Source organism: Carlito syrichta, unplaced genomic scaffold (genome assembly GCF_000164805.1).
Source record: "Carlito syrichta isolate Samal-C Ts95f unplaced genomic scaffold, Tarsius_syrichta-2.0.1 Scaffold136857, whole genome shotgun sequence".
NCBI classification, from domain to species: Eukaryota; Metazoa; Chordata; class Mammalia; order Primates; family Tarsiidae; genus Carlito; species Carlito syrichta.
The window spans coordinates 463,782-477,679 of record NW_007080953.1 but is presented as its reverse complement, the minus strand read 5'-3'; the positions used below and the strand labels follow the sequence as shown (position 1 = coordinate 477,679).

Here is a 13,898-nt window from a genome sequence, read left to right as displayed (position 1 = left end):
CAGCCTCGACCTGCTGGGCTCTGGCGATCCTTCCGCCTCAGCCTTCCAAGTAGCTGGAACTACAGGCGTGCGCTACCACGCCCGGTTAATTTTTTTTGATTTATTGTAGAGATGAGGTCTCGCCAAGTTGCCCAGTTGGATCTCGAACCCGCGGGCTCAGGCAATCCACTCACCTCAGCCTCCCAAAGCGCGGGATTACAGGCTGAGCCATCGAGCCCGGCTAGGGTTTTCTTAAGACAGGGTACCCCTGCATCATTTTCAGCCTAAGGGAAAGATTCTTTGCTTTGGTAAGAAGTCCTGACCTCCCTCGAGGCCTCAGCCTCAGTTTCTTCATATGTAAAACAGGCTACATCTTAAGCATCCCTGCTGGGTTTTGGTAACTAGCCGAGGTGGCCTCAAAGGGCTGCATGGCCTGTGATTATGCCAGGTTACTCCTCTGCCTTCGTGCTCATGACTGAAGGACTTGGCTCTGTGTTCTCAGTGCCAGAGACTTTGGTGTGACTGTGGTGGCCCACGGCAGAGGACACCTCTCCAAACTGCCTACTCATCTCAAAACTTTCCAGACTCTCGCTTCTATGGCAGGAGCTTGGGAATTGCCTGGCTGCACCTCCTCACTTCATGGCCGAGAATACTTGTGCCCTGAGAGAGCAAGTGACTTTCCCAAGACACACAGCAACCTCTGAGTGAGGTTTCAAAAGTACTCATCTAAAATCTAAACCAGAATCATTTCAGTTATTGTTAAACCTAAGGCCTGAGAAGAGCAAGAAACTAGGCCATGGTCATTCCCCCGGTGTTGTCTTGACTGTGTGATCTTAGGTAAGTCATTTCTCTCTCTAACCCCCCTCCTTTCTCCTGTTCCCCCAGGTCCACTTTTCTACCTGAGGTTTTATTTTAAGATCCCAATAGTGGCTGAGCACTGTGGCTCACATCTATAATCCCAGCACTTTGGAGGCCGAGGTAAGAGGACTGCCTGAGCCCATGGGTTTGAGACCAGCCTGGGCAACCTGGCGAGACCTCATCTCTAAAATAAATTAAAAAACTAGCTGGGCGTGGTGGCTTATGCCTGTGGTTCCAGCTATTCAGAAGGCTGGGGGGAAGGATTACCTGAGCCCAGCAGGTCGAGGCTGCGGTGGCCAGGAGTGTGCCACTGCACTCCAGCCTGGGCAACAGAGTGAAACTCAAAAAAACAAAAAAGATTCCAGTGGTAGATTTTGGTCTGCCAACTGGTCCTGGAGTGGAGTGCCTTATGAGGTCCCTGGTACAGCTGTTAGATCAGAGACGTAATACTGCAACATGATGAAAGATGTCTTTAGACCTTCCCTTTCTCTACTCAGAGGAAAGGCTTTGTTAGCAATGATTCATTTGGACAAAGAAGATATTCTAAGGTCTCAAACTTGTGCACACAGATCATCCAGGGATTTTGTTAAAATGCAGATACTGGTTCAGTAGGTCTGGGATGGGCCTGAGACTCTGTGTTTTTAATGAGGTCTCAGGTACTGCTGATGTTGCTGGTCCAGAGATCACACTTTCTTTTTCTTGCGGGGGCGGGGAATCACACTTTGAGTTGTAAGATTTAAAGTCTATCTGTTATCCATTTAGAATCAGTACTTAAGAGATACGGTACTAGAAACATAAGTTCTTTGTTCAGGGCTAGTGAGCCGGTAACAGGAAGAGGGCCCAACTCAGATCTTTCAGTGTCTTACCTGTGATATCTGACTTGTCTGTTTGGTCCACAGCTGTGAGTTACTAGAAGCTAAACAGCCCTTGAAATACTTGGCTGCCTAATTGTGGAGCAAGGCAGGGCCCTTCTTTAGGATCGAGTGACTCAGTAGGAAGCCATTCGAAGGGGGGTGGGGGGGGAATACAACTGAAGAACCTACCATTTGACTTAGATAGACCTTTCCACCAGACAATTTTATACTTAAGATTATAAGCATTATCCTCTATAAATCTATAGATGCAAACTACAGCCCCGGGGAGACCTGGGTTTGTTTCTGGGTGCCCCTGAGCTAAGAATGGTTTTTGTATTTTTGAGTTGTTTAAAAAGCAAACTAGGCCGGGCTCAGTGGCTCAGCCTGTAATCCCGTGCTTTGGGAGGCGGAGGTGAGTGGATTGCCTGAGCCGGCGGGTTCGAGACCCCCTGGGCAACTTGGCGAGACCTCATCTCTACAATAAATCAAAAAAATTAGCTGGGTGTGGTAGTGCGTGCCTGTAGTTCCAGCTACTTGGAAGGCTGAGGCAGAAGGATCGCCAGAGCCCAGCAGGTCGAGGCTGCAGTGGCCGGGAGCAGCCACTGCACTCCAGTCTGGGCGACAGAGTGAGACTCCAACTCAAAAAAAAAAAAAGCAAACTAACAAGGGAGAATATGCAACAGGCAAGGTATGTGGCCCACAAAGCCTAAAACATTTACTGTGTGCCCATTTATAGAACACATTTGCTGACCCCTGATCCAGATTACCCAAAGCTTTGTGGTTTTTTCCTAGTGAACAAGAGGCCTAGCTGTATAGCTTGAAATTTAGAGACCAAGATGCAGGGGCGAGAGCCTGGCTTGGTGGGAACTGCCCAGACGATCGGAGCTGTGTGACCCTGAGCATACTACTTCACCCCTCTGAACTTGTCTGTTTGCTTCACAAGATGGGGCCAGTGATATCTACCTGGCAGAGTTATTGTGAGGATGAGACATGATGCCTGTAGAGTTTTAACACTTGGAAGCCACATAGAAAATGATAACTCTTGCTATTAGGGGTGGCCGTTTGAACCCCTATGGCATGAATGGACAGATATCATGTTATTCCCACCAGGTCTGAAGGAGCAGTCCTTTTAGGAGAGAAAAAGCCTCAGCTCCAGCCTCCCCCAGCACACCCCAGAGCAGAATGCTTCATTTTAGCCACCTGGACAGAGGGGGTTCCGTGGTGGCTTGCACCCTTTCACGCACAGCTAGCTCCCTACCCAAAGGCTAGTGTATCAGCAGCTCTATGAGAAAGTGCCTCCTCTTCCCGTACTCTAAGAGATAATTCAGCAAAGTGGTGCCTCTTCCCTTGCTCTAAGTGGTAATTCAGCAAATAGGCTCTGAGCGAGAGCCCTTGACCCAGATCCTGAGTGCTGGAACGAAACCCCTCTCTTTATGGCTCCGTCTGGAGCATGTGGGCTGCAGTCCGTGGTTTGCAGACCTTGTTTTTAAGCTGCTGCAGACTTAGGTCCAAAATGGAAAACAGACCAACTTGGAGTTAGCTGGGGCTCATTCTAAACCCGAACAGGTTTGAAGATGCTGGGGCTCCCGATGTCCGTGTCTTGGGGAGGGTATATTGCTTTTCTTACCCGTAGAGGGCAGCAGCATCTAAACTCTTAGCCAACTCTGTGCGAATGTGTTGCACACATGTATGTGCATGTGACTCAATAATTTCTTCCTTTGGTGACTCTTTAGGTGTGGTGACTCCAGCCTTAGGTTAAGGTCTGGGATACACAGACACATCTTAGTCTAATGGGAGAGGCTGACTTGGAAATAGACTGTTACAGTAGTGTGACAGGGAAGACCAGGTAGCTGTGGGGACTCAGAAGAGGCCATCTGTGCAACGATTACACGGAGGACTCAGGAGCAGAGCACAGTTGAGTTCAGTTGGAGCTCAGTGGGATGTGGCAGAAAGCAGGGACCGGCAGGAGCTGAGCTTCAGGGAGTTGAAGAGAACGATCATGAAGGATGTTGACACATGTGTTGAGCACCTTGGACATACTCTGGGCCTACAGGGGAGCCATGGTAGAGTCTGAGCAGAGGAGTGATATGGTTTGGGCTTGCTCTGAGGGGACTACGGTGGAGGGGAGAGAGGGAGGGTACAGGAGGACCAGTTAGGAAGCTTCTGCAGTCACCCAGGTGAGAGATGTTGATGGTGTAGACCAAGATGTTGGCAGTGTGGTGGGGAAAAGAGGGTACATCCTGAGGCAGCCAGGGGTTGAACTGGCAGAACGTGATGATTGTTGGAGGGGAGCGTGACAGAGTGGGGGCGTGGTGGGTGTGTGTTGAGGTGAGTGATGCCCTCGTGACTGGCCTGGTCCATTGGGTGCATGGTTGACGGTGGATAGTGGTGCTGCATGCTGAGATGAGGAGGGCTGGGTGAGGAGCAGGTTGCACTTGGGAATGAATGAAGCACAAGTGAAAGAGAGTGTGATATGGGGTGTGTAGAAGAGAAGGGGGGCTGAACTTGTAAGGTGCATCCTCACACAGTTAACAGAGTGTGGGAGATCACTGGTCATTTGCTGGAACAACAAAACCTAACTCTGCTTTGACCTGTCCCTTGGGACCAGAAAGTTTCTGTGGAAGTCTCTGAGAAAGGCTCACAGAAGAGGTCCTGGGGCCCAGGTAGGCATCTGACCTCTGGCCTCTCGGTTTTGGGTACCGTGACTTCAGATCTGCTGCTCCACACTGTGTCACTCACAATGCAAGAGTCATCAGGAATGTCTGGACCATTTACTGTCAACCTGATAACAGGGCATGTTTGGGTCTTAATCCCAATAACCTGCATGGCCCCACTGCCTTTGGGATCTTGGATTCTTCCCTTGGCTTGGAGAAGCTGGTTTGAGCAGAGAAGTTTTCCAGTGTGGGCAGGAACCAGCTTGCTCAGCTGCTCCTGAATGTAGATGCCTGGAACTCTGGACAGTGAGGAGGGTGAAGATCCCGGTTGTCCCTGAAAGGCAGGAGGACTGAGCTGCCTGGTCCATGACGGGCTGATGTAGGACCATCCTCCATTCACTCGTCCAGTGTGTGCCCACTGGTCTTACTGCTCACCAGAACTTGTGTTGCGCCAAAACCTCAGAGGTGAAGCAGTCAGAACCTTTGTCCCCAAGGAGCTTACAGCCTGGTAGGAGAGAAGGACCAACCATGGACAGTGAGATTGCAGTCTTGCTGAGTGACAGAGCAAGAGGACTACAACAGAGCAGTGCTTAGGCATGGAGGTGGGCATGTGACACGTCAACAGCTTGGGTCCCCAAACTGCACATGTACAGGATGAGAGAGATACAGTCTACAGGAAAAAAGACTTAGGAACTTAATTATTAATCATCAGAGTAAACATATGCATTGCTGCAAAACCTTGGCATATTTTATTTCATTGTAGGATCCTTCATATTATCCTCCTTGGGCAGACAAGGAAGCCGAGACTCAGAGAGGTGAAGTAGCTTGCTTAGTTACACAGTTATTTAAGTGAGAGACCAGCTTGTATGACTCCAGAGTCCTGAACCACAGCTCTGAGGTTGACTATAAACTGAATTCAGCCATGCAGTAGGGCTGCCTTAAATGCTAATGGGATTTTAGGCTAGATTAACAGAGGCATGATATCTAGCATGATGGAGGTGAGAGTCCTGCTTTCCCTGCCCTGGGTAGAGCTTGTCTGAACATCTAATTGTGGGTCTTGTGCTGTCAGTAACGACAGGGTTTATCTGGTACAGATCAGGGAAAGAGGTGAGGGAGCCAGACACCCTGGTCTCAGGAAAAGCTGTAGGAAAGAGAATGCACAACTCATAGGAGACTTGAGGGGCCCAAGATTACTTTTTTTAAATCTCCAAGAAGCCATCAGGAAAGAGTGGGGACAGACCTGTTCTGGGTGACCCCGGAGGACAAAGCCAGGGTCAGCAGGTTCAAGGCATAAAGAGAGAGAAATGTTAGTGCATCATTAGGACAATTTTTTTGAGGGGGGCAGGGATCAGAGTCTTACTCTATCATCCAGGCTGGAGAGCAATGGTGCAGTCATGGCTCACTGCAGCCTCAATCTCCTGGGCTCAGGCAATCCTTCTTCCCCAGCCTCCAAGTAACTGGGACTACAGGCAGGTGCAAGCTACTATGCTGACGAATTTTTAAGTTTTTGTAGAGATGAGGTCTTGCTATGCTGCTCAGTCTGGTCTTGAACTCCTGGGCTCAAGCAATCCTCCCACCTAGGCCTCCCACAGTGCTGGGATTACTGGCATGAGCCACTGTGCCTGGTCACATTAAGACAATTCTTTTAGCCAGCCAAACTCTCCTACAGCAGGTCTTGCAGCCTTGATGGGGCAGTGAATGCCCCAATGCTGGAGGTGTGCAAGTAATGACTATGTGATACCCTGGCTGGGTGGAAAGGTTTTTAAACATCAAATGGGGATTTGACCAGATGATCTTTGACCCCAGCTTATGAGATTCTTGTGCCCTTTTGATGAGATTCTTGTGCCCTTTTGTTTACAGGTGGTGCTGATAGCTCCCTTGGTCCAGTGTTCTAGCCTCGGTCACAGCGCCTCCCCACAGAGCAATTCTCCTCGCCCTGTACAACCCTGTAAGGTAGGTAGAGCAAACACAGACACTCGCCATCCTCCTAAGCCCAGCCCTGGCCCACAGGAGTCTGGAGGGGACTCCACAGTGGAAGCAGCCACTGGCAGTGACAGTGGATTCAGAGGGAGTCCCTGAGGTTTTCCAAATAAGGCTCAGAGTACATTTCTGCTCCTCACCCACTCTTGAGAAGGAGGCCAGGCGCAGGTGGTCCTACAGCAAAGGGGCAGGGACTGGGCTTGGCGCCCGGCTGCCTGGCTCTCACCAGTGCTGTGCTGCTTGCTTGCCATGTGACTTTAGGAGAGTTGCTTTCCCTCTCATGGCCTCAGTGGAAGGCCCACCCTCCTCTAGAAGGATAGATTCCATGAGGAGGCGGTGCAGGAATTCTCCCCGAAGACTTTGGAGAGGTGAGAAAAGTGGGGGTGTGGCTGCCAAGTCTCCAGGCTTGTTGACCAGAGGAGGAGCACATGAGATGTGTGAGTCATGGGGAAGGCTGATGAGTCATGCCCATTGGGGACAGCTGGCTGGGTGGGACCCACCTGAGTATCAGGTTCACAGGTGACCTGCTGAAGTGGAATGGGAGGCAGAGGGAGGAGTGCGGAGTCCTGGGCTGGCAGCCAGCAGACCTGGTGCACCTCCCAGTTTGGGCCTCAGTATCTCTAGCTGTAAGACTATGCCTTAGTCTCCCCCTCTGCACCTAACACAGTTGTCATGAGGATCCAATGAACTGATAGATAGTGGGCTGTGAATCAGGAAGGATCACTACTAGGGGGACTATCCCAGCTTCCATCACCAAAGCAGAAGTGAATTTCTGGTTAGCAACTGTGCAAGGAACTGGAAAACACCCCTCTAGCCCATGATATCACTCTTCTACCCAAAGGGGAAGGGAATGGACGCATACAGGACTGACACATCCGCTGCGGCCCAACTGGCTTCCGGGGGGGTGACACGAGCTGACCCCAGCCAGAGCTGTTCCTCTTTCCCAAAGCTGAAAGATGAAAGGGCTTTTTGATGGTCCCCGGGATGCTTTGTCCCAAAGCCAGGGATTCCTAGAAGGCCTGCTGAGCCCAGAGAGGGGATTTACTCCATGTCAGCTGCTGCCCGAGGATTCTGCTGACAAAGGGATGGCCCTGATGCTGTCCTGATGGGAGGGCTCAAGGGCCATATCTTGGTTTGTTGCTTTGGTTTTTGAGACTGAGCCCTGACAACTCTGAAAACCGAATTGCTACCAGGTGACCTGTCAACAAAAAGAGTGTTCTCTACTGATGCTTTTAGTAACTGTGACACAGGAGCCCTGTCTTCTGCAGTCCCTGCAGGGCCAGGTTGGCTCGGGTCCAGCTGAGCACCCACTGACTGAGAGCTTTGGCTGATCACTCCCCTTCCCTTCTCTGCCCCCTGCAATGTGTCCACCTCGTGGCCACCTCCACTGGACTTGGGTTAGACCCAGGAGGCCCCAGTGACCTTCTCGTTATCAAATCCAGTGGTGTTTCCTCAAGACTCCATGTACCATGTCTCTAGAGCACTGGATACCTGCTCATTCTGGAGCTCCCTTTTTTTGCTTCTGGGAGGTTGCACTGTCTGGTTTCTTTCCTGCTTCTTTGAGCTTCTTAGTTAGGGCCCTGTTTTTTTGCCTCAGATCTTCACTAGGATTCTGACCACCTTCTTGTCTTGAGTGACATATATGAGGCGGGACCTAAAAAACCCAGAATTATCCTTTGGAGGGTGGGCCCCTTGCAGTACAGGCTTCCCCCACTTGGTAAGTGTTCTAGGTACCCATCGGGCATCAGGGTACTAGCTAGCATTGTTGTGAGAGGCTGCGTTGCAGAAGACATGTCCCAAGTTATGACAAACAGGTGATTGGTTCTTCCACCATGACAGCACACCTGCCCACACCGCACTGAGTGTTCAGCAGTTTTTGATCTAAACAGCATAACTGCCATGCCACACCCTCCCTATTTACCCTTCTCACCCCCAGAGACTTTTTTTGTTTCTCCAATGAAAAAAGTTCTCAAAGGGAAACATTTTGCAGATGTGGAAGAGGTGAAATAAAAAAATGCCAGAAGCACTAAAAAGCATCAAAATTCACAAGTTCAAAAACTGTTCCGAACAGTGGAAAAAGTATCTTGATAGGTGTATTGCATCAAACAGAGAGTTTTTTTTTGTTTTTTTTTTTCTGATTTGGAGTCTCACTCTGTCGCCCAGACTGGAGTGTGGTGGCTGCTCCCAACCACCGCAGCCTCGACCTGCTGGGCTCCGACGATCCTTCCGCTTCAGCCTTCCAAGTAGCTGGAACTACAGGCGTGCGCTACCACGCCTGGCTAATTTTTGATTCATTGTAGAGATGAGGTCTTGCCAAGTTGTCCAGGCAGGTCTCGAACCCACGGGCTCAGGCAATCCACTCACCTCGACCTCCCAAGGCACGGGATTACAGGCTGAGCCACCGAACCTGGCTCAGAGAGTATTTTAAAGGTGATTGAGTTTAAACATGTAAGGATAAATATAAATTTTTTATAAATAAATTCTGGGGTTTGGAGGTCTCCCCTCTGATAGGCTCATTCATTCAATCATTCATGCATTTATTGGGATGTATTTAGGCACCGAGCTGGGAGCTGGGGAGTCGGCTGGGGGAGACTCAGGAGTGTGACTTCCCCATACTCCACGGGTCTCCCAGTGGATCATTATACACGTCACAGATGAGTTCTTTCTTCAGCTGTGAATAAAGCAATAGGGTTATAGGAGCATGTGGGTGTGAATAGGAGTGATGAGATCTTGCCTGGAAGTCTCCCCAGAAAGGCGAGACCTGAAGAGGGAGTGAGAGTCAGCTGGGAGAGCAGGGAAGAGAAGAGGCTCCCATCCTCACCAGAGGGACCAGCACGGGCACAGCTCTGAGGCAGGACGAGCATGGGGAGTCCTCAAGTAACAGAAAGAAAGGGGGGAGACTGGCTGGGGGGTGGGATAGGGCAGGAGAAGGGCCCTGGGGGCCAGGCAGCTTTTAGGTCATGTGGACCCTTGCGTTTGGATTGTCTGCTAGACCATGAGAGCCATTGGAAGTTTTAAGGCAGGGAAGTGACTTGCCCAGATTTCATCATCAGAACCTTGAGATTGATGGACAGAGGGACCATCCTGATAAGCCCTGAGGGTGCAATTTTTAGTTCTTCCACAGCGGGGTGTCCTGATGCTGTGCCTCAGTAGGAGGCTTGGCTTGGGCAGTCCTGGGAAATGTGCACTTTTCCCTGGATTCTGTTGGCTCTTCGTGTTTTTTCACTTCCCTGGTCAGCCTCTGGAGTTTCTGCACTGGAGGGGGAGGTGAATCAGACTCCAGCCACCCTCAGAGATCCACTCTAATCGCAGGCGGAGACGGTGGTGGCTGACGCCCAGAGTGCGCTGCAATAAGGGCCAAGGAGCTCAGGGAAGGCTTTTCCTGCTCTTGAGTTGAACGCTAGTCTGAGAAGGGGGCATTCCAGCTAGAAGGTCATGTGTGCAAAGGCGGGGCCTCCTGGGGGGACCTGCTGAGTGTGGCAGCGCGTGAGCAGTGCAGCCAAGGCAGTGTGGGGGTTGAGGTGAGGAATGGGTGGAGATGACAAGGAGAGCCGGCCGGGAGAGGCCTTGAATGCCGAGTCTCCATCCTCTGGGTATCAGGGAGCCACGGACTGGTCTTGAACTGAAGAGTGACTTGGTCCATGGGATTTCAGAACAATCAGTCTGTGGCAGGCTAGTGGGGGGGTGAATCAGAGAGGGCAGTGCTGGGAGCTGTTTGGAGAGCATGAGTATCATTGGTGAAGCCTTGTAATTCTCTTTACCACACATACAGAGAAGTCCTTGCACCCCTTACTGTTTTGTCTGTCCGGCCACTGGGTGGCCGGCCTGAGCTGCCCAGAACTTTTTCACTGTGGCACTGGGGTGTTTTAAGCCCTGGGCTTTAGGGACCAACAGGTCTGAGCCAGAAGCATCACTCTGGCCCTGATTTGCTCTGTGCCTTTGGCAAATCCCTTAATCCCTTTCAGCTTCAGTTTCCTTATCTGAAAATGGGGGTGAAAGGGGGTGATGATAGGGTTGTTGAGGATTAAAGAATGGGGAAGTAAAGTCCTTAGCATACAGCTGGTGCATAGTGATGGCTGGGCTACCTTTGTGTCCCTGTTGGTAATGGCCCAGTCCATGTCATAATCCTCCCCTTGGGGAGTCCTTCTCTTTGGCCATGTCTGAACTAGAAACAAAGTGTCCCCAGCAGCCCCAAAGAAGGCCTCTAGTGTGACTCAGAGGAGTTTGGAAATGTCTTTATCACTGAGATCTGGACAGGGCTGGGCACAGAGGGCAAAACTAGGGCTTATTTTTCTCTCATCCCAGTAGTCAGCACAAGGCTGGCATATCGTAGTCAGCTGGCTGGGTTTTCAAAAATACTAATAAAAAAAAAAAAAATTAAATTAAAAAAGTCATAGACCTTGGGCACCATTCTACCAGTCCCTTTGCTTTATGGCTGAGGAATTTGGGGCCCAGAGAGGGGCAGTTACCCAGGGTCCAGGGTCACCCAGCCCTTCATTGGCAGACTGTGGACCTGTTCATTTCCCCCTGACTCAAATGTTTATTGCAATTCCTTTTTTATTTTTATTATTTATTTATTTAGTCCATGTCTCACTCTATCAGTCAGTGACACGAACACAGCTCACCACAGCCTTGATCTCCTGGGCGTAGATAATCCTTCCGCTTCTGCCTCCTGTAGCTGAGACGACAGATGCATGCCACCATGCCTGGCTAATTGTGTGATTTTTTTTTTTTTTTTTTTGTACAGACTAGATCTCATTATGTTGCCTAGACTGGTCTTGAACTCCTGGGCTCAAGCAAATTCTCTTGTCTTGCCCTTCTAAAGTGCCGGAATTATAGACATGAGCCACCTCTCCAGGTCTTGTGATTCTAATTTTTAAAATGCTGATCAATTAAAAATTCCCAAATTGAATGGGGAAGGGGTAACAGAGGAATGGGCACTTGGAGGTCTGGGGATCCCCTCAAACAACTCCAGGGAGCATCCTGGCTAGAAGGATCCCAAGGGCATCACGCACAAACTCCCTTGTTTACATTTGGGGAAATTGAGGCTCAGAGAGTAATAGTGGCTGGCTCAGGCTCCTCAGAAGGGGAGAAGCAGAAAAGGGGCCTCAAAGGCACAAGTCCAATAATCCACTGTAGATGGGTGGGGCTCTTCCTTCAGGTCTACTGCCTGTGCTTAAGGAAGCAAAGCAGAGTGTGAACAATAGTTTCCTGAGGAAGTTTTGGTTTTCAGTTGTGTTGAGGAGAAGGACCATTTCTGGAACTGTGTGTGCCTGTGATGCCTGAGGAGTTGGGCCTGGCACAGCTGCTTCAGACTAAGCTCCAGGGTCCTATTTATAGGCTGATATGATTAGTTGGCCTGCGTCAGGAGAGGCCCAGGCTCCCTCCGCCCAGCCTGGCGATGACTGAGGAAGAAGCACTCGGGGTTGATTATGACCCACAGGTGAGTAGCAAGGGACCTGGGGTGGTCTCCAAAGCCAGCTCGAGGAGGGATGTCAGAGAAGCCTGAGGGGGAGTCCCGCTCTTGACTCCCGGTTCAGCAACTAGTCAGGCCTGCGGAGATGTAAACAGTTCTGATCCTGTTCTCTCCCTGGTTAAAAGCACTCCACTGCTTCAATCAGGCCGGGACTTCGTAGCAATCAGACCTCACACATCCACTGTCTCAACCCAGCCACTCTTCTCTAAACTGTTTACACTTCCCTGTTCCGGCCACACCTCCTCCGAGCCTTTGCTTCTGCTGACACCTGGCTTACCCTTCAAGGCTCTGCTCAGAAGCCCTTCCTCTATGACTTCTGCAGGACATAGGTTCCTGCTTTGTGCTCCCACTGCCCATAGCCACTTGAGTGATTGTCAGTGGTTCAATATGAGTACTTCACACTGGGCCAGAGAGTCCCCAGGCAAATCCTGACACAGAGGAAGAAAGAAGGGAGGAAAGAATTTGTGACTGAGCACCTACTATGGCCACTCACCCTACCTGCCTGATGAAAATGGACCTACATGTCATTGTATGCAGTAGGCATTTTTTAAAGGTATGTGGAAGTGAGAGTCAGATTTCAGAGTCACACAATCCTGAATTCAGACCCTGCTCTGCATTTCCTAACTGTGTAATCGTGGGTTGAACCTCTCCTAGCCTCAGTGTCCCCATCCATAAAATGAGATGATGCTAGCCATGGTCTTGGGGGAGGATTCACTGAAACAATGCTTGTAAAGTACTTATCATGTTGTCTGGTCTATAATGAGCTCCTCTGTGCAGTAGGAGGTGTTGTTTACAGGTAGGGAAACTGTAAGTTGGGAAGTTCTTATCTAGGGTCCCACACAAGGGAGCGGCTAAGGGGAGACACCGGATCTTGGGAGTCCTGGCCTCCTACTCTGCCTTGTGTTCTCCCTCTCTACCCTCTCTTAGCCCCTTGGGCCTATTCTGTTCCCCAGATCTGGGAAAGCATTGTCTGGGGATTGTTTTTCCTGAGAAGTTTCCTCTGTGGTGCCTCTGGATGACTCAGAGCCTTGAGTCACTGCAAGGCTGAGGGCAGGGGAGGGGTGGGAGGGGGGGCATTGGGAATGGAGAGAAGAGAAAAGAAGGCCGGCCCCAGTTCTAGCCTTGGCTCTCCTACCTTTTGCTCAGTCAGGCCCAACAAGTCCCCTCTCTCGCCTAGCCTCAGTTTTTCCGAGTGTGAAAGGAGGTTGTTGACTTTCAGGAGTGGTTCCCAGTCCTGTCTGAGCCTCAGAATCACAGGTTTGGGGGCCCACCTCCGACCTCTGGACTCAGAGGCTGGAGGTGGGACCTGGGAGTCCATCGCTCTCCTGAGCTCCCTGGATGATTCTGTTGCACATATGGTCTGCAGAGGTGTTTGGGAACTGCCTGGCTCAAGGCAACTGGACCTCCAAGAGTTGCTCAGCCTCTACTTGAACATCACTGGTCTACGGAGAGCTCACTTCTCTTGCTGAATGCTTGGGCAGAATGATGCATGGAAAGTGCATGGCGTTTTTTTAAACAGCTTTATTGAAATACATTTACATAATGCATTAAAGTAAATTTGCATATGCACCCATTTTAATTCCATGCTTTTTACTATATTTACAGAGTTACATAACCATCATCACAATCCAGTTTGAGAACTTTTCCATCACCCTTGAGAGACCTCTTGTGCTCCCTTGTAAGCCATCTCTGTGCCTACCTATAGCCAACCACTAATCTGCTTTCCATCTCTGAATGCCCAGACCTGTGTTTGTCTCCCAGCACCGCCCCTTCTGGTTCTATGACTGTGTGCAAATTATTGCCCTTCTCCAAACCTTGGTTTTCTCCTCTGTATGAGAGGGGAGAATCATACCCTTCTTGTTGGTGGTTGTTTGAATTTCACTAATGTGCACCGTGTCTGATGCACCATGAGCTGGGATGTGGGAACCCAATACGCAGGGCACAGGATGTAACACAGGTGCCCAAGCATTTATAATTGTCCTAGCCAATGCTTTCAAGCACTTTCTCTGTGCCAGGCACTGAACTAAGCACCTTAAATGTGTTGTCTGTTTTAGTCCCTACAGCAACCCTATTAGGTGAGTGTTAATATCATTTCCA

General features: G+C 50.3%; 1 protein-coding gene across 2 annotated transcripts in view; it reads left to right on the top strand.

Annotated features, from left to right (window-relative positions):
• Positions 1-13,898, top strand: part of GSN (gelsolin) — a 70,101-nt gene that overhangs the window by 10,634 nt on the left and 45,569 nt on the right. Inside the window, exon 2 of one of the 2 annotated variants that reach the window (XM_021708428.1) lies at positions 6,206-6,298. Coding sequence is in view for 1 of the 2 variants with exons in the window: in XM_021708427.1 (XP_021564102.1) it covers positions 11,727-11,768 (42 nt within the window). In the remaining variant the exon portion in view is untranslated. Of the gene's footprint in view, positions 1-6,205; positions 6,299-11,663; positions 11,769-13,898 lie in introns of those variants that run through there. The other variant, XM_021708427.1, reaches the window with a different exon arrangement.